This window comes from Salvia hispanica, chromosome 1 (assembly GCF_029641045.1).
Source record: "Salvia hispanica isolate PSC_SH4W2 chromosome 1, Shi_PSC_v1, whole genome shotgun sequence".
Taxonomy (NCBI): domain Eukaryota; kingdom Viridiplantae; phylum Streptophyta; class Magnoliopsida; order Lamiales; family Lamiaceae; genus Salvia; species Salvia hispanica.
In genome coordinates this window covers 68660691-68680087 of record NC_142692.1, presented here as the reverse complement: position 1 = coordinate 68680087, position 19397 = coordinate 68660691, and the positions used below count along the sequence as shown (strand labels likewise).

At 36.8% G+C, this 19397-nt stretch overlaps 4 protein-coding genes across 4 annotated transcripts; 1 reads left to right on the top strand and 3 right to left on the bottom strand.

Moving 5' to 3' along the window:
* Nucleotides 1–857: 857 nt before the first annotated feature.
* Nucleotides 858–5594, top strand: LOC125221749 (amino acid permease 6-like). The gene is made up of 6 exons (XM_048123975.2): nt 858–1271; nt 1885–1978; nt 2205–2419; nt 2578–2723; nt 4469–4696; nt 4927–5594. Exons 1-6 carry the CDS (start codon nt 944–946, stop codon nt 5335–5337), a joined length of 1422 nt encoding a protein of 473 aa, XP_047979932.1. The 5' UTR covers nt 858–943; the 3' UTR covers nt 5338–5594.
* Nucleotides 5595–5767: 173 nt separating this feature from the next.
* LOC125221748 (receptor protein-tyrosine kinase CEPR1-like) lies at nt 5768–9272 on the bottom strand. The gene is made up of 2 exons (XM_048123974.2): nt 6750–9272; nt 5768–6332 (listed from the first exon to the last, which is right to left on the bottom strand). Exons 1-2 carry the CDS (start codon nt 9241–9243, stop codon nt 5932–5934), a joined length of 2895 nt encoding a protein of 964 aa, XP_047979931.2. The 5' UTR covers nt 9244–9272; the 3' UTR covers nt 5768–5931.
* Nucleotides 9273–9965: 693 nt separating this feature from the next.
* Nucleotides 9966–12460, bottom strand: LOC125219992 (uncharacterized). Its single transcript, XM_048122091.2, has 2 exons — nt 12105–12460; nt 9966–11177 (listed from the first exon to the last, which is right to left on the bottom strand). Exons 1-2 carry the CDS (start codon nt 12370–12372, stop codon nt 10255–10257), a joined length of 1191 nt encoding a protein of 396 aa, XP_047978048.1. The 5' UTR covers nt 12373–12460; the 3' UTR covers nt 9966–10254.
* A 5404-nt stretch (nt 12461–17864) lies between these two features.
* Nucleotides 17865–18881, bottom strand: LOC125224507 (protein RESPONSE TO ABA AND SALT 1-like). The gene has a single exon (XM_048127916.2). The coding sequence runs from the start codon at nt 18697–18699 to the stop codon at nt 18034–18036; it is 666 nt and encodes a 221-aa protein (XP_047983873.1). The 5' UTR covers nt 18700–18881; the 3' UTR covers nt 17865–18033.
* Nucleotides 18882–19397: the final 516 nt, after the last annotated feature.

The following is a 19397-nucleotide window of genomic DNA, read 5'->3' as shown; positions in this document are numbered from 1 at the left end:
TCTCTGACTTATTGGGTATATTGGATGAATGAAAATTGTCCTTATCAATTTGCAATCCATTGTCCAATTAATATGATTGCAATGAAAAATTTATGCCATTTCTGGTTTGACAGCTGCTGCCACTTATCAAAATAACTCAGGAAATAAACATTTATAAGTGAATACTACTATCAATATTGGAAGTTGCATTTATGATTTTTTGGCCATTAATTATAATATCTAGGCAACAGATGTGTGACATGAGACTAATATATATAAAAGTTAAACATAATTAAATCTTGAAATTGAGGAGTCAACAGATGAATTTCATTAATAGAGGGTTTGAAAAAAGTATTGGAAACATAACAAAAATATATACTAGTACAATAAGAGAAGAAAATATTTAGGTAAAACACTCTTTTCATTTCCACGAATATAACTAAAAAAGGATCCTATTGCTAACATGACCCATTATCTCTACATTATTTTTTACATTATTCTCGTTTAATTTTCTTCATTAACATATAAACTGTGAAGTAGTTAACTCGCTTTTGTAATTCACATTCATTTCATTGTTTATCATTTCGGCTTCTAAATTGTGAAGACTTTCTATGTTCGTACAGATAGATTCAACAATCAAATTTCTCTGGTGTCATATTCTAAAGTCAAAAAGAGAAAATCAAATTAATATACTATGTAACTTTTGTGTGTGTGTACACATATTTTGTAAAGAGAGGTCTAGTATCCAAACTTCACTCAAAGTCAAAGAAAAAAAACCAAAAATTAATACTATAATTTGTATTTATGTACATACTTTATTAGCCTCTCATTTTCAACCCCTCCCACTCTATAAATACCACTCCACACTCCCCCTCTACTCTTATACCAAATCACAAACTCAACCTCTCCCAAAACACACACACACACACAAAATCAAGAACTTTTCACACACAAACACACACTAATGGGGAAGGAGTTCTCCTCAGTTGATCCTATGTACACCGAATCCGCCGAGGTCACCAAGAGCTTCGACGACGACGGCCGCATCAAGCGAACGGGCACATTGCTAACGGCCAGCTCGCACATCATAACGGCCGTCATCGGGTCTGGGGTGCTCTCGCTCGCGTGGGCCATCGCGCAGCTCGGATGGGTCGTGGGCCCCGCCGTGCTCATGGCCTTCTCCTTCATCACCTACTACACCTCCACCCTCCTCGCCGACTCCTATCGCTACCCGGGCCCCGTCCAAGGGACCCGCAACTATACCTACATGGACGTCGTGCGCGCCCATTTAGGTAAATCGAGAATTTTTTTCGAGTTCCGTTAGTTTTTTTCCTTTGTTGTCTTGAACTTTTGCTCTGTATGACGAACTCTTTATCGCGCATACATTTTTAATTAAAAGTGACATACATATACCGTTCTATTTTTCTTATAAAATGGATGTAACAATTTACTAGTAAAATTAGTTTTTCTTTTCAATTTAAAGTGGTTGTATGATTTTAATGTTGACTACTTAGTTTAAGTGAGTAAATTTACTTGCCGATTTAATTTGGAGTGCATATATGATTTTAATGTGTTTGACTTTTTTTTTTTTTTTAAAGTGTGGGAAAAAAGGTAAATCTGCAGTACCTAACTAATAATTATTGCTGCTCAAAAATGGAAAAGACAAATAACATTTATTATCATGTCATATCCTCACATCCTTTCATTAATTATATTTTCCACTTTTCCAGTTAATCTTGTTGTACATTGATTTCGAAAATCTAGCAATCATCTATTTTTTTTTCTTGAAAATTCACTATAATTGCATTATTTAATCATTTTTTTGCAGTGTTTTATGTGAGGAATTACTTTTATTTTCCCCCTAATTAATTCATTTTTTCTTGTGTGATTTTTTTTTTTAATTAGGTGGTGTAAAAGTTAAGCTGTGTGGACTGGCGCAATACGGCAATCTTGTTGGAATCACCATTGGATACACAATAACTGCCTCTATTAGTATGGAGTAAGTACCAATACAAATAGTTAAATGCCAATAAATATAAGTTTGCATTCAAATATACTTTTTGGAGATTTGTTAAATTTGTGTAAATTGAGTTTAATTTTTTGCTTTGACTTGAAAAGAAACTACGTTGAGAAAGTTGTTAAATATCTGGCTCCGCCATTGGTCTCACGCAAAATTGTAGTAGTAACTTTTTTAGTGTTTGAATTTGCTTATTTTGAATTTATAGGGCCATAAAGAAGTCAAACTGTTATCACAAACACGGACATGACGCGCACTGCTCTGAACCGACCTACCCGTTCATGATAATATTTGCGGCAATTCAGATAGTTTTGTGCCAAATACCGGATTTTCACGAGCTATCGTGGCTCTCTATTGTGGCCGCCGTTATGTCCTTTGCATACTCTTCCATCGGCCTCGGCCTCTCTATAGCCAAAGTTGTAGGTAATTTATACGAGGGCACGGACGATTTAGCTAGGGTGTATAATTTATTCATTTCTTAATATTTGTTCAATTCAAAAAAATACGACATTTTGTATATGGATAGTCCAGCAATATTATACTGATTTGCGCGATTTTACATGAGACTTTTCGGACTTTAGGTGGTGGAGACAAGGTGAGGACGACGCTGACAGGGACGACGGTCGGGGTGGACCTATCGGGATCAGATAAGGTGTGGAGAACATTTCAATCCATTGGAAATATAGCCTTTGCTTATGCCTACTCCACTGTGCTCATCGAAATCCAGGCAAGTCAATTATATCTTTATTATTTGACTTAAAAATATTTTTTTGTTTTAAATTTATGTAAATTAGCCTTAATTTATTATGTAGAGGTTTCGTGGTAGTGCATTGTAGCCAAAAATAGGGTAAATTCACCTATAAAAGGTTGGTGGTTGTGAATTTTTGGTAACATGTGAAAGAAATTATATTTTGAATCTGCCGCTATAAATAAAAAAGAGAATAGTAAAGAAAATGCTAACTAATGTGCCAAATTGATAACAACCGACAATAGGTAAGTGGTTACATATCTTGAATCATAAAATGACAAAAACATTGAGCCCCCATATATATGTCCAACTAATGTGCCTGATTTTGTGATTCATGTGATTCCTTAACATGATATCATCCATCTACAAAATATACAATGATCAGATTTTTATCTCCCAATTTAATGTGTCACACATGTATATTATATTCCATCGGTCTACATATATATGAAGGCCATGATCAGTCACCTTTCCTCTTCAAATATTTTGTTTAAGAGAATTAGGAAAGATAGAATATTTGAAATAGTAGAATAAAATAATAGTAGCCATCCTTGTAAAATTTTAGAAATAGTATCCATATGTAAAATTTTAGAAATAGTATCCATATTTGTTTGTGAAGTGATTTATTTATCCTTGTTAAGCGTTTACATTGACTGATAGGATCAATTGATAAAAGTTATCCAAGTAATTCACTATTTTACGTTGATATGGGACATGGGTCTATCTTATCATTTAAAGTAAATGCCTCGAAATGGTATAACTGATTTATTAAAAGTCTTATTTATTTGTGACATAATGCTTTAATAAATTGGTTGAGTGTAATATGAGTCGAATACGTGTTTGGAATGTGAGATTTACTTTTATAGCAATACTAATTTTTAGTGGTATACGAAGTGAAAATCAATGAGTGTAATGTGGTCACACCTACCAAAATAGAATGAGACAATATTTAATTATAGACATTATAAAATACTACTAGTAAATAGGATAATTTTTATCATAGACGTTTATAGTATTTTTTTTCCTTGTGTAGATTATATTTGCTACTTCAAAATAGTTATAATAATATCTCATTAGTCTCATGGTGGATGTCACTGTTATTAAAACGGACCACATTTCCTTATTTCTCATATGAAAGATCTCCATCATGGATGAAATCAATCATATAACCCTTTTTATAATAAATTTCATATGTATTTACAGTAATTATTATTTCCGTTTGTGGTATCCATTTCTTACATTGGGTCACACCTTTTTTTGGGGGCGGAGAAATATTAATTCAAAAATCATATTTTTATTAATTAAAAAAATTCAAATATTTTACTTTTATATTCTCCTAGATTTGCCATACTATTACGTTTTACTTTGCATATTTATCTATTTACTTAATAAATATTTTGAAAATGTTTACCTGTTTCCTTATAATTTATTTTACAAAATAATTTTAGATCTTTTTATACGTGCCTTGTCCAATCGAACTATAAATAATTGAAATAACTCAAGAAGGGGCCATGTCATGTAATCATGTCACTAGTACTACGAATCGAATATTATTTCAGATTTGACATGTTTAACTAGCTAGAAAAAAACAACCAATTAAATTGCTTATAATGAATTATATATTAAATTTTTCTCTAGTAGTACGTAGTTAATTTAATGAATTATATATTTAATTATTCTCATTTTGGCTCGAATTAATGTTGTACCACGTGAAAAATGAATAGGACACATTGAAGTCAAAGCCATCAGAGAACAAAGTAATGAAGAAGGCTTCATTTATAGGAGTGACAACCACAACATTATTCTACATGCTATGTGGCTGTGTGGGTTATGCTGCTTTTGGCAATGATGCTCCTGGGAATTTCCTCACTGGATTTGGATTTTATGAACCATTTTGGCTAATTGATTTTGCCAATATTTGCATTGCAGTTCACCTCATTGGGGCATACCAGGTAATTAATTTATTACATGCTTTTTTTATATTTAATTTACAACTTTTAGTCATATTATTTTTGTTAATCCAAATTAGATATTGATTATATTTTTTTACTAGTACTATTCCATGCTACATAGGTAATGTAACATGGAATTGAGAACTTTTAGCGTATTCGAGAAAATGTCCCCAATTCACGTTGTCTCATAAAATAAAATAAAATAAAAATTAAATTAAAAACCCGTGCAGGTGTTCGCGCAGCCGATATTCGCCTTTGTGGAGAAGTCGTGCCAGAAGAGATGGCCCGAGAGCAAGTTCATAAACGCTGAGTACATGCCTTTCATGGGCTCCCACGGCTTCAACACGTTCCGGCTGGTGTGGCGGACGAGCTACGTGGTGGTGACGGCCGTGCTGGCGATGATCTTCCCGTTCTTCAACGACATTTTGGGCCTCATCGGGGCCGCCTCGTTCTACCCACTCACGGTGTACTTCCCCATCGAGATGCACATTGCGCAGCAAAAAATCCCCAAATACTCGTTCAATTGGATGTGGCTCAAGATCCTCAGCTGGAGCTGCCTCGTCGTGTCGCTAGTGGCGGCCGCGGGCTCGATCCAAGGGCTAGCCGAGCATGTGAAGACCTACAAGCCGTTCAAAGCTTAATTGAGGGTAAAAAAGGGTATGAAAAATTGTGGGATGAAATAAGAGTTTTTAGTGTTAGGGTTTGGGGTAATTATTGTTGCTTTTATTGGGAAGAATCATGAGATAATTAAGGTGTATGATTGATTAAATGTTCATTAAGAGTAAGTCTTTTCTTTTATGTAATGTTGTAATTGTTCCTAATGGGCTTTTAACCAATTATGGTTTGGCAAATGTATTAGAATTCTATCGATAAATGTATGAACTTTAAATTGTTCTGATTTTTTGGTCAACTTTTCACAAATCAACATGTGATTTTCTTAATATTGTTGCATACTTTCTAGCAATAAAGATAAATATTAATCATTAATTTTTTTCTAACCATTATTTCCTTTTTCTCTATGAAATTGACTCCCACCGAATCACAACACCTCAATAATTGAAGTATATAACATAGAGAATAATTACCTTTTTGTGTCAATAAAGCAGTCCATGGATATACATAAACCAAGATTCCAAATTCTAATGAATATGCAAACAAGATAGGAATTGAAATGGGTGCATATGTGGGGTGACTATTGAGACATTACTATAACTTTAATTTTGTAACTAGAAAAATTAAAAATTGTTTTCATTTGGTTTAGTAGGGTCATCCATTAATCCTTTAACTTCTTTGGAAAATTTGCAGCAGTTGAATTTGCAAGGGTCCGCCTCTATGAGGTGCTGCGCCACCTCATTCATGGAGGGCCGGAGGGCCGGAGCTCCACCCGTGCAACGAAGGGCGATGGTCAACACTTTGACCATGTCGTCCTCGTACAATCCCGACACTCGCTTGTCCAAGACCTCCCTACTCCCGTCCTCGGTCGTCTCCTCCGCCTTCGCCCTCGCCCACGACACGATGTTCTTGCCCTCTCCAAACGTCGCCTCCACCGGCTTCTTCCCCGTGACTAGCTCCAGCAGCACTACTCCAAAGCTGTACACGTCGCATTTCGTAGTCGCCCTTGATGAGTACGCATATTCTATCACACCACGTGTAAAGAAATTAGGAAACAATAATAGTGGCAGAGCCAGATATTTCACGTTCGTGAACCTAAGAAGACAATTCACACATCAAAATTTCTTTTAAAATAATCTTATTTTTGTTGTATTAATATTAAAACAAGGAGGAGTAACAAAGTTGGAAAAAAAATTGAATTTATCATAAAATTGTTTATGTGAGTAAAGTTACTAAATTACCCCTATCCAGCCATGTAGCTCAACTATAGTGTATTACTGTATATATATGTGGTTCTAATGAAAAAAATATTGTGAGAACTCTGTACTGAACCTAGTATTGCATTCGAAACTGAACCTATAAAAACTATAGGTTCAGTACAGACAAATATTCAGTTCAGTGCAGAGTTCTCATAGTTTTCGTATATACACGGACCACGTACCTGGCGCTAAGTAGCCATAAGTCCCTGCAATAACATTTGTGGTCGAATCATGGGAACCCCTTGCCTGAAGGATCTTAGCAATCCCAAAATCCGCGAGCTTAGCCTCGTAGTTAATATCCAAGAGTATATTAGTCGACTTGATGTCTCTATGCACGATCGGAGGCATCAGATGGTGGTGGAGGTAGGCCAGTCCCTGGGCTACCCCCACCGCGATCTGGTGTCGGATTGGCCAATCCAACACCACTTTCCCCCGATGCAACGCCTCCCAAAGATTGCCATTTGGCATGTATTCATACACCAACAAACTACAATCAAGGCTCGACAAATAGCTATAGAGCTTCATTATGTTCTTGTGCCTGATGCTTCCGAGCGTCTCCACCTCCGTCACGAGCTCCTTCTCCATCACCAGCTGCTCCTCCGAGGCCGTGGGTTTCCGGCCCCAGAGCTTCTTCGCCGCGACCACTTCCCCACTGCTGAGCTCGATCTTGTACACCGTGCCCGACCCCCCGTACCCGACTATGTTTTTCTCGACCATCGCGTCCATGATCTCGCGCTGGTCGAAGCTCAGCCGGTGGAAGCTCTTCATGTCGTACGAGAAGAACGAATTCGACATTGTGTCGTAGGTCTCCACAACCTTCTTCTCTTTGGTGTACCATTTTTTGGCAAGAAATGCAATCCCAATTATCAATATTGCTAGCAAAATGGATGTTAATGTCCAAATACATGCTGCCCTTTTCTTGAAATAGGGTTTTTCCGAGCAAATTGAGAGATTTTGAGATAGTGGTGATGATGGATGGAAGTTTGAAGGTAGGCAAAGATTAGGGTTTCCAAGAAAGCTCTCCAACATACCTCCCTTTGTGAAGGGGGTTGGAATCTCACCAGAGAGTAAATTATTTGAGAAATTCAAAGATGTTGGAAGCAATTTGCTCAAGCTTTCCGGAATTTCACCAGTCAAGAAATTGTTGGAGAGATCAAGAGCATTCAATGACTTCAAAGAGGATAACGATTCCGGTATCGAAGAATTCAGCTTGTTGTTCTGCAGCATCAAGATGTTGAGGCTTCTCAATCCCCCAATTTCATGAGGAATTTCACCAGAGAGAAGGTTGTTGCTGAGATCAATCTTGACAAGATTTGTAGCAAGAGAGATCTCTCTAGGGATTGAGCCATTCAACCTATTCCCTTCCAAGAAAAGCTGTGACAAATTTCTAGCATTTCCAATAGTTGGTGAAATTGATCCAATGAAATTATTAAACCCTAAATCAATGATGGATGCAAGAGGCAATGAGAAAACCCCCTTTGGTATCTCACCTTCAAGATTGTTATCACTAACTCGAAACCTCACAATCGACTTACACTCACCGTAGCTCCTCGGAATCTCCCCGGAGAAATTGTTCTGCAGCATGAGGAGGTAGTGGAGCCTACCGCCGCTGCAGAGGCCCTCCGGTAGCCTGCCGGAGAGCCGATTCTCGGCGAGGTCCATCGCCACGATCACCGAGGATCTCCCGAGGCCGCCCGGGACTTCACCCGTGAGGAGGTTTTCGTAGAGCGACAGCGTGTTTAGCGTCGTGGAGTTTGCGATCTCGGGCGGGATTTCTCCGGTGAGGGCGTTGGTGTAGAGCTGAAACACCCTCAGCTTCGGGAGGCGGCAGAGGGAGGCCGGGATCTCGCCGGTCAGCTTGTTGACAGACATGTCTAGGTCAACTAGATTGGTCAAGTTTCCGAGCTCGTGAGGGATCTGGCCCTCGAGCTCGTTGTAGTAGAGCTCGAGGTGCGCCAGATTCTCTAGCCGGCCGAGTTCTCTGGGAACTCGGCCGGATAGATAGTTCCCACTTAGCTCGAGATCAACGAGCGAAGTGAGGTTCCCGACTAGGGTTGGGATCTCTCCCTCCAACATACACGTGGAAAGAATCAATGATTTGAGGCTCGTGAGCTTGGTTAGGGTTTGGGGAAGCTGCCATGAATTGAAATTAGGGTTTTCGTTGAAATTTAGGGTTTCGAGATTGGTGAGGTTTGTGACTGAGAGAGGGAAGTCGCCGGAGAAGAGGTTGTAGGAGAGATCAAGAACCTTGAGAGAGCTCAACGGCGTGAAGTCGGGGAGGATTCCGGTGAGGAAGAGAGAGGTCACGTTGAGCTCCTCGAGGGACGTGCAATTCGCGATGGGGGAGAGGGAGAGGTTGAAGCTGTTGTGGCCGAGGCGGAGGAGGCGGAGTTTGGGGAGGTAGGAGCATAGTTGGGAGGGGAATTCGTCGGATAATGACCAGCCGGAGATGTCGATTCCGACTATGTTTTGGCCGGAGGAGTCGCAGGTGATGCCGGAGTAGCTGCAGAAGTTGCTTCCTTTGGTGGAGTAGTCCCAATTGGAGAGGGATTTGCCTTTGGTGTAGTTGCTCATGAGAGTGAAGAAATAGGTTTGGTTGTGATTAGGGTTTGTTTGGGAAGATGTGTAGGTTGAGATCATGAGAAAAATAAGAAGAAGGTGGTGTTTGGAAGCCATGGGAGAGGATTTGGAGTGTTGTGGGAGAAGGGAAAGAGATATATAGGTGGAGATTGGTGAATGATGGTGACAAAAAGGGGAGGTTCTTTGGTGATAACATGAGGAAAGTGAGATGGTGATAAATGGATATTACTTTCTTTTGAAAAGTTTATACCTTATCCATGGATTATGGAATAAGATCATCATTGGGGAGGTAGAGGACCTTTCTATCATAATTTAGTTTTGTTTGTTATGGCGTTACGAAATGTTGAAGCTAAAAAGATGACGAGAAACCCAGTAAGTTTAGCAACAATACGAAACAGTTCATGATATAAACAACTACCAAAAAGAATGAAATTAACGTATTGACAACTATAGAGTTGCCTAAGATCGAGTTATCGTCATACTTAGGGATGCGTTAAAAGGACTAAATGAGGCTCTGAAACAATCACTATTCCGGTATCGCCTCGTTTTGATACACATTTCTCGTTATACGAATTGCAATAGTTTCATTCAAATGAATATTTAAAAAATGAATATTTCTTATACCCCGCTTTTGCATAAGTGGGGATCTGATTTATTCCCACTATTTTAAATATAAAATAAAAATATAACATACAAATAAAATTTTATGAAAGTAAGAATCTTTTTACGTTAGTAGTATTATATTATAAATATGTTAACTCAACTAGTAATTAGCCAAAAATTTAAGCCATGATTGATGAAAGGGTATAGAGATCAAAGTGTAGAAAAAACTATACAAGAAACGGGTCCGAAATGACACCACGTATTCGATTATTCGATAATCGAGTAAAGGGTGTTACAAAAGAGGAAATTCACCATCAATGATTGTTGCTGATATTAAAAAATCTCCCTAATTGTTGATAAATTCAATTGAATCTCCCTAATTTCTGCAAACATTTTTCTAAATTTTAAACATCTAACATAAATCTTTATCCATAGAAGCACCTACGATAATGAAAACCAATAATAAACCCTATATATAAGGAGAAGAAGCCATCCGATTTTCACCTAAAATTTCCAGCGGCGGCAGGGGGGGTGAGAATCCGACCAGCGAGCTCCACATCGGTAGCAGAACTCGTATCCGCATCTGCATGTGATGTGCATACATCCCTCGCTCTTCTCCACGTACATCTTGCACTTGGGGCACTTCTGCCATCTCTTCTTCTTCGCGAGCTCCTTCACTATCTTATCCATCTTCCCTCCCTTCTTCCCGTACAGCTTCTTGAACTCCTTGCACGTGAAATCCGTGTGCCAGGGGACCCGACACTGCCCACAGAACCACCTCTTGCACTCGATGCATCTTATTTTCTCAATCACACCCCCTAAATCATTCAAGAGCAGAGCTGAGCAGTCCTGGAAAGGGCAGTACAGCGTCTCAGACTCGGGGATGAGTGACATGCAGAGCACCTCGTCCCACTTAACAAGGGCCTCATCGGAGATCATTTGCCTACAAGCAAAAGAGTCAAGCTCAGCGTTGCAGCCTGGTTCAGGGCAAGCTATCTCTGGCACTTTTTCTTGGATCTTTGCTTCAATGTGGCTGGCTGTGCATTCGTAGCAGAACGAGTGTTGACACGTGTCGTTCGCGAACATCAGCCAGCTCGCTTTGTCTTCCAAGCATATCCCACAATAGATTTGGCCGCCCGAACCCTCAGCTCTCTCAACCTTTGTTATTTCTGTATTAAACATAGGTTCTGCCTCTTGCCTTGATGAAGATGGATAGTCCAACTGCGAAGCAAAAAGTGAGGCTATCAGTGTTTCTTCGAACTGAAGCTCCGAGGCTCTCAGTGCTTCTGCGAACTGAAGCTCCGAGGCTATCAGTGTTTCTTGGAACTGAAGCTCCTCAGCATAACCAGCATCATCAATTGTGAATGCGTCCTCGTACAGAACATCAGAAGCAGGGGCTTTGCCTCTCCTAATTCCTCCAGAGTGTGCTGAGATAGGAAATATACAGGGATCAACACCTCGTGAGAGAGACACTAATGCTTCAGCAAGTGGTAAAATACTAAACACAAGTCTATCTACTTGCGAGCTAAGGTAAAACAACAACCACCTGTAATGTACAGCAGGGGACCTGCATAGAGATAAAAGTAACGACTCTTTACATGCTTAAACACCTTCATACGTTGCCTCAAATCCGGCTACATAACCGATTGATGTATGTATAGAATACCACACCGCGAAAAAATGCATAAACACAAAGATTTTGCAACAGGAACCACCTAAGATACAGAGGTTGACCAAAGCATCCCATACATAAATAAAGAAACACAAAACTAGAGCAAACTTGTGCATTTTAGATTAAAGATTTTTAACAAAGCTTATCAGTGATAAAGGGAATTTCCCTTGCAATAAGTTCCTCACACCTAATTGGTTAGAGGAGGAACGTCTTAGCAACTGAGTTTCGCTTCGTCGGATCCTCACACATAATCACAGGCTTCGATATTAACTAGTGAGCTACATGGAACTAATCATGAATTGTTCCAAGCGTATTACTACTCATTGATAAAAAAATCATCCCAATCACACTCAAAACTCAATCTACATGAAAAAAAAATCATTAATCAAATCAACATCACATCAATGATCAATCGAACAGTTATAACCACAAAAAAAAAAAGGAAAATTGAAGCAATATCAGACGCTGTATCGTTACGCAGCAAATCCCCCAAAATTGTGAGCTAAATCATTCACGAATTCCTCTGGCTTAACATAAAATGCAATTAACGGTTGATTTGATCACTAATCATTGATCACCATAAACACAATCAACGACTCCAATTTCTCCACAAAAAAGCAATTTGCATGCGATTTTCGTCTTCCATCAAAGATGAAATCGGAAACAACAGCGAACAGTTTACCGTCATCCAGTGAGGATAAATTAGCAGTAGCCTCCAAATCGGCGGCGCGAAGGCAGGGTTTACTGATTTTCCGGTAGTAGAGAAACATCCATGCAGGCAGAGTGATTGCGAGAAATGTGCCGGCGGAGTACATTGCGAAGGAGGCGATCGACGCGGCGGAATCCGATCGGACGACGGTGAAGAGGCGGTGGTATGCGGAGGCGAAGGCTTCGAGCGCCGCCGGAATTTCGCCGGGAAATTTGAAGGCCGTTAATTTCAGAGCTCTCATTTTTCTAATGAATTTTCACTGCTAAATTGTGTGCGCTAAATAAAATTGAAATGGTTTTGTACTTTGATTTAAATTATTTAATCAATTTTCACATATACTCCCTCCGTCCTCGATGAAGAGTCACACTTTTCCATGTCGATCCGTTCCCAGTTAAGAGTCACACTTCATTTTTATCACTCACATTTTATTATAAAATCAATATAAAAAAATGGGTCCCATAATCCACAAACTTTTTCAACCAACTTTTCTTTATATTTCTTAAAACCCGTGTCCGGTCAAAGTTTGACTCATAATCGGGGATGGAGGGATAATAATAAAGTCAACATACATTGTGTGTGTTAAATTGTTACTATAAAAAAATCAACATTAGGAAAATCTTTATTAAATCAAGCGTCATATTTTATTGTTTTATTTAGATATGAAAAGAAAATTTCTTGAAATGGTCTATTAGTATAATTAGAAGTACTTTTCAACCACTTTCACCAAAGAAGAATTATTTTCGCAAAAGTTGTTGGTACAATAATAGGGTAACTGATATATAATATTCTAAGTTTTTAGAAAATTTTGATTTTGTATATCAACTTTAAATGTATTAATAATAGCCTCTGAATTATTTGGTTTTGATCAAATTTTATTTTGTTCATCTTATAATTCTAATTTCAAACACCAATATTAAAATTCACGTGATTCTACATAAAGGTGGCATTAAATGCATGAAAAATGATATATTTACAAATTTAGGTTTAGCATTTTGGATTTATAGTAGAATAGGAAATTAGTACATATAAATAAAAATATGTGAATCACTTTCACATAAAGAGTTTACTAGCAAACTAAGATGGATTTTGATGTTTATGTGCAAAATCAGAATTTCGTCAAAATTAAATAATAATATAATGGTTATATTTTCAAAATAATGAAGTTTTAAGGCGGCCACGTGAGCATTAAACTCAAAACATATAAGTTAATTAATAGTGAGTATGTTTTTCATATGAATAATAATTTGATCAATATAAAAAAATTTACGTACCAAAAACCCTAATAAATATACTTATATATCATCATATATATGACTGCTAGAGGAAGAAATGTCTATTTTGGGAGGCTAATAATATTGGAGGTGGGGTATGGAAATGACTTTATGTAAATAGATAGTAGTACTAACTATTTTAAAACTATCCATGAAATATTGAGTTCTCTTTAGTTGTTACAAATTTTGTTATATGAAAAACATAAATGAGAAAATATTAAGTCTTTTGACATGAATTTGTAAGTGATAACTTCTTTATAGTGAACAATTCACTGACATCTCAATTACAGTCCACCTTTTGGCGCATAATACTATTTATATGAAAACTGAATAATTATCACGTATTTATTATCACAAATTATCATCACAAATATAAAGAAATATGAATGTTAGACCTCTAATTTCCCAATAAGTTAGTTGGCTCCACAAAATCAGCAAATTTACAGCCAAAAGCAATACCAAAACAACCAAATTGCAATCATGTAAACAGAATTCTCAATTTCCAAATTCATTAACCAAATTCATATCAGTATGCGTGCATAATAGTTTATTTACAACTGTCAACTGCGCATTTATATTCCATTTAAAATCGACACAAATTTTAAAAAATTGTTTGATTTTATGAATAAAATGGATAAATTAATTAGTAGGATGTGGATTCCACTTTTATATATTAATTTTATAATATAATGAGAGTGTAATATAGTTGAATGGTGTGATCCCTTATCTAATATGGATGAAAGTAAATGAGACTTTAAATTGCGAACATCCCAAAATAGAAAAATGAGACATTTTTCACATACGGATGAAATAATATATATAATGAAGCATACCTTTATCCATATCGAATTAAATGACGGAATTGCTTTATTGCGGTCAGATATGTTCTTCACGTATAGAGAATACTGGGATATGTTCTTCTGGGACCATAACCTAGCTATTATTTATGTAAAATATAAAATCCTTTATTTTCTATTCGAATTCTCAACAAAAAAAAAATCTTATATATTAGCTACACTTATTTCCAAAATAAATTAAATATAAAAAATCTCATATTATATGTACATGTATTTCCATAACAAATTTAATATAGATAATCTCATATAATATTTACACTTATTTCATAACAAATTAACTATACTTTAGCCCGAAATTTAATATTTAATAAATCACTATAATTGGACAATTGAAAAATAATTATACATTAAATTAGTTATGTGGAAGGCCCAAGTTTCCAACACTTTTTTCTAATTATCCTACTTTTATTTATTTAGCTATTATAGTATACTTCCTCCGTCCCGCTTTAGCAGTCCCATTGACTTTTCTGTCCTATTTTTGTGAAAATAATAAAAAATAGTTAAAGTGGAGAAATGGTAAAGTAAGAGAGACAATAATGTAGATAAGACTCTTTTCTATATTATTCTCTCTCTTAATTTACTATTTCATATCTTTAACTATTTTTTATCATTTTTACAAAATGAGAGCAGAAAAGTCAATGGGACTGCTAAAGCGGGACGGAGGGAGTAATTTTCTCTATAAAGACATCCACTAGAGATTCATAAACCCTTCGCTTTCAAAATAATGACATGTTACATTATTATAATGCAAACATATCATACCAAGACGTAATTAAATACCGATAGCAAGATTTTGAATTTTGATGTAGTCAAATCCATTCCACTTATTAAGGTAACAAAATTCCAATGGATAAAAATCTTTTCAATTTATATATCTTATAATAGGAATGTGATCAAATGAAAACTCTAAATATTGTACAAATTCAAAACTATAATCTGGACTATTGAAAAATGTCAATAGATAAAAAAAAACATCAACAGGAAAATGTCAATAGAATTTCAACAGTAGTCAATGATTGCTGTTGTGTTGACATTAAAATCTTGAAATTTTACACTGTGTTGATATTGTATTGAAACAGTGTTGAAGCTATATTAAGGAGTTTTGAGTTTATACGATATATAAATTTGCATTTTATCACTACCCTCTTATAATATATAATATGTATCTAATCTTAGGATTGTTTGCGTAGAGTGGATCAGTGGATTTATATTTCTCAACAATTAGTTGGTTTAGAAGTTAAAAGAAAGCTATTTTATTTAAGGTGGCTTAGAAAATGACTTGATGTGTTAAAATTTATAAACTAAAAGATATGAATAAGAAATACTCCGTATGTACTTATAGTTTTATAATCAAGTCATCTAGACAATGTTTATAAAAATAGCTATGGATGACTTTGAAAAATATTAATATTCTCCTAAAAAAAGAACAATATTATGCTCCACTAGACTTTTGATAGTTTTAAATTATGACCTTAAAAGGTAGACTTCTTAATTTATTAGTATGTCTTTGGCGTATGAAATATGACAACTTATTGAATGATAGTGATGTGTGTGTGTGTGGAAATATGAACTGAGAGGGTGTTATAAGTTGAACTAACCTTAATTAAGGTGCAACAACCTATTCCAACTCTAGTCATCTCATGATTCTCATCTATGTATATACGTTGTTCGTTTCCTAACTCAAATTATTGACTAAGAATAGCTGACTTGTGTTCAGTTTGATGGATTAGATAATATTAAGCCTTATGGATATTGTTCAACTGGATGATATAAGTTAATTTCAAGGTATTTATCATGCAGTAACAAATTTAATCTCGCGGCAATTCAGCTCAAAGAATCTTAGGACAAAGTTAGACAAACACTTACATGCATACCACCTTACGATGCACGAGTCATCTCCTCCCCTTCTCTACTATCGCTGCCGCTGTCGTCGCCTCCTCTTCCCTGAGGGAAACAATGAGATCACTTTACGCGCATGGGAAACCCCATCTATAAGTTAATATTGAGCAACGAAAGATAACTATCAATTTTTTAACAATTTCATCTTGGAACAAGATTCGTGACAAAAAAAAATGTGGTATACTAATGAATGAGTAGAACATAAAAATGAAAAGTTAGTAGATCTTTCTAACAAAATACCAAATTTCCAATAGTCAGAGTGCACGACCCGGCCCGGCCCGAGTTATCCGCCCAATTCAAGGGCTGGGCTACCCATTTTCTTTAGGCCCAGAGCATTTCATTTAATTGGGTCGGGTTGTTGGGCCATTAGTGGATCCAATTGAAAAGAAGACTACTTTGTGTAAGATATTAATCACAATTCATAACTAGAAATTGTTATAGCTATTTTTAATCATTCAAATTATAGAAACTATTAAGCTATCGTAATATTCTTTGATTACTAGTAGTATTTGTTATCTATTTAAATTAATATTTGATGGTAAACTTTCTTATGAGGATTAGCCGAAATTAAAGATTCGATAAGACACATAATTACTACGTCAAATGAGATTCAGTATACTACAAAAAATTTATAAGTTTTTAAGTTATTATGAAATTTCTTTTGTATCTCTCTTTAAAATTAATAATTGATGGTAAGCTTCCTTATCAGATTTGGATCGAACCAAGATTCAGTTAGACACTAAACTACGTCGGATGAGATTCAGCATCCTGTCAAAATCGAAAGATTCAGTTAAACTTACTAATTTTAGGCCGAATTGAAAGATACGGTGAGACAATTAATTAAGTCGAATAATATGCAGTATCATACTATTAAATTAATCTTATTCGAAAAAAAATTGAATTTTTTCAACTTTTTTTTAATTGTATTCGCTCTTAAACGAATTTCTTACCTGAATAAATCCATAGTTTTGTGTTAAAATGACAACCCCTCTTAAAGTGACACCGTGACACCACTTATACAGCAATATTATAAATGCTACACAGCAATATTACAAACACTACACAATAATCTATAGATTGATGTATAGTGTGTCGGATATTGCTGGACAAAAAAAATTGTTATATAAGGTACAGCATATTGCTGGCCGTCTTTTTTGGTGGTCTTTTTTTTTTGCCACGTGACAGCTTATTATTCGTCCACGTATACAAATAATTGGCTAGAAATGGTGGTATGGTGTTATTTTAAGAGGTGGTGGCACCCTAACATGTCCCTAAATCCATATACTTAAAAGTGATATTGACATCTAATATCACGAAACTTTCAAAAAATTAGGTTTTTCCCACGAACTTTAAAATTGACAAATAATATCACGAACTTTACCTCTTGTTTGTTTTTTTCCCACGAATGAAAAAATTCATGTTATTTTAATAGATTGAAGAACAATTTTGGAGGGTGTGCTTCAAGAAAAACTATCTTCAAAGATTGAAAAACTCGAAACTCTCAAAATTGTTGTTGAGAACTTACGAAAAAAAATCCGTTTATTTGAAGAATTTTTTCATTCGTGGGAAAAAACAAACCCGGGATAAAGTTCATGATATTATTTGCCAATTTTAAAGTTCGTGGGAAAAATCCAACTTTTTAAAAGTTTTGTGATATTAGATGCCAATATCCCCTGATAATACTAAAATTCAACAAACCCGAATCATAATTCAACATTACCTTATATTATAATTTCCTCCGATTTCATAAACTTTTAACTATAAACCGTTACTTAAAGGTAAAACAGAAAACAAAATTAGTTAATAGATTCCAACATAAAACAGAATTTCCAACGGAAAAAGTCAAACCTCTCTCCCTCTTTCAGTCAAACCAGTTTAACCGTCTCTCTCCACTCCCCACCGCCGCGCCCGGAGCTGAAACCGCCCCACCGCCGCCAGAAACCTCACCCCCTGCACCGGCCCCAGCGCCTCCACCACCTCCCCCACCGTCCACCCCTGCAGCTCGTCCGCCTCCCCCACCACCCCCCTCATCGCCGCCTTCACCTCCTCCACCGCCGCCCTCATCTTCTCCCCCGCCGCCGCCGCCCCGCCGCCGAATTGCTTAATCAAACCATACACCGGCTGCTCCGCCATCGTCTCCTGCACCCGCGCCATCGCCTGCGTGATCTCCCTCTCCCTCCGCCGCGACTCCGCCTTCACCTCCTCGATCCGCCGCCGCTGCCCCGCCGCCAGCTCCTCCTCCGCCAGCGCCGCCTCCATGATCGGGAACAGGATCGACGGCCGGAAACCCGTGATCCACAGCAGCGACCGCTCGAACGAGCTCATCCACGGCGGCGACATCGACACGAACACGTCCTCCTCCACCGCGGCCGCCTTCTCCCGGTAGAACTCCCGGTAGTGCTCCATCACCCGGGGGATCATCTCGCGGCACTCCCGCTCCCGGTCAAAACCGTCCACTGGGGACAGTAGCGACTCGAGCCGTCGGAGGTAGTCCTCCTGACGGCTCAGCCACCCTTCATAAAAAGTACTAAAATTCGCCATTTTTAAATATTATCTAAACGAATCTTATTGGTTAGAGGAGAAACGTCTGGTTCGATGAATATTCCTAATTGGAATAGTCAATTTATAGGTGGAAAAAATACAACGTGGACTTAATAGTTAAGGATGTTTGGTGGCTACAGCAATGAATTTATTTATTTGGAATAAATAATTTTGGCTTAGGAATTAAGGATATATTGAATTTCTTAATGAATAAGAATTGGGTTGTTGGTGAATATAAAGGAGGGGAAAGCGGTGCTTCGGCGGAGTAGTTTGTCGCATTACAATTTTTACAATTATTGAATATAGTCATATATGAGGTGAAATCATTGAATATGGCCATATACATAGGTAGTGAAATCATTGAATATAGTCATTTGTGGTGACTCATTGAACATGCTCTTATTTGGGTACATAGTGTTATGACACCTTGGATGAGTTACAAATAATATATCAGCCTATGTGTAAGGATAAGTTAGAAAATAATATGCTTATTAGAAAATAATATGCCTTCCAACAATTTTAAGTTAGAAAATAATATGCCTTACAACAATTTTGGAAATTTTAAATATAGAAAATTTATTGTCTTCTATCAAATACTCCATATGAAGCCTATAAATTTATACTCCGTCCATATTAAAAAACTAAAAACATTTAAAATGGCACAGATTTAATGCGCAATTAATATAGTAAATGAGAAG

Excerpts from the sequence above, each read along its gene's own strand:
- LOC125221749 (XM_048123975.2), top strand. The coding sequence starts at position 944 with ATGGGGAAGGAGTTCTCCTCAGTTGATCCTATGTACACCGAATCCGCC. Across the intron at positions 1,979-2,204 it reads ACTGCCTCTATTAGTATGGA|GGCCATAAAGAAGTCAAACT; the intron begins GTAAGTACCAAT and ends TTGAATTTATAG. Across the intron at positions 2,420-2,577 it reads CTCTATAGCCAAAGTTGTAG|GTGGTGGAGACAAGGTGAGG; the intron begins GTAATTTATACG and ends TTCGGACTTTAG.
- LOC125221748 (XM_048123974.2), bottom strand. The coding sequence starts at position 9,243 with ATGGCTTCCAAACACCACCTTCTTCTTATTTTTCTCATGATCTCAACC. Across the intron at positions 6,333-6,749 it reads TTATGGCTACTTAGCGCCAG|AATATGCGTACTCATCAAGG; the intron begins GTACGTGGTCCG and ends GTGGTGTGATAG.
- LOC125224507 (XM_048127916.2), bottom strand. The coding sequence starts at position 18,699 with ATGGCGAATTTTAGTACTTTTTATGAAGGGTGGCTGAGCCGTCAGGAG.
- LOC125219992 (XM_048122091.2), bottom strand. The coding sequence starts at position 12,372 with ATGAGAGCTCTGAAATTAACGGCCTTCAAATTTCCCGGCGAAATTCCG. Across the intron at positions 11,178-12,104 it reads TTTATCCTCACTGGATGACG|CACACTCTGGAGGAATTAGG; the intron begins GTAAACTGTTCG and ends TTCCTATCTCAG.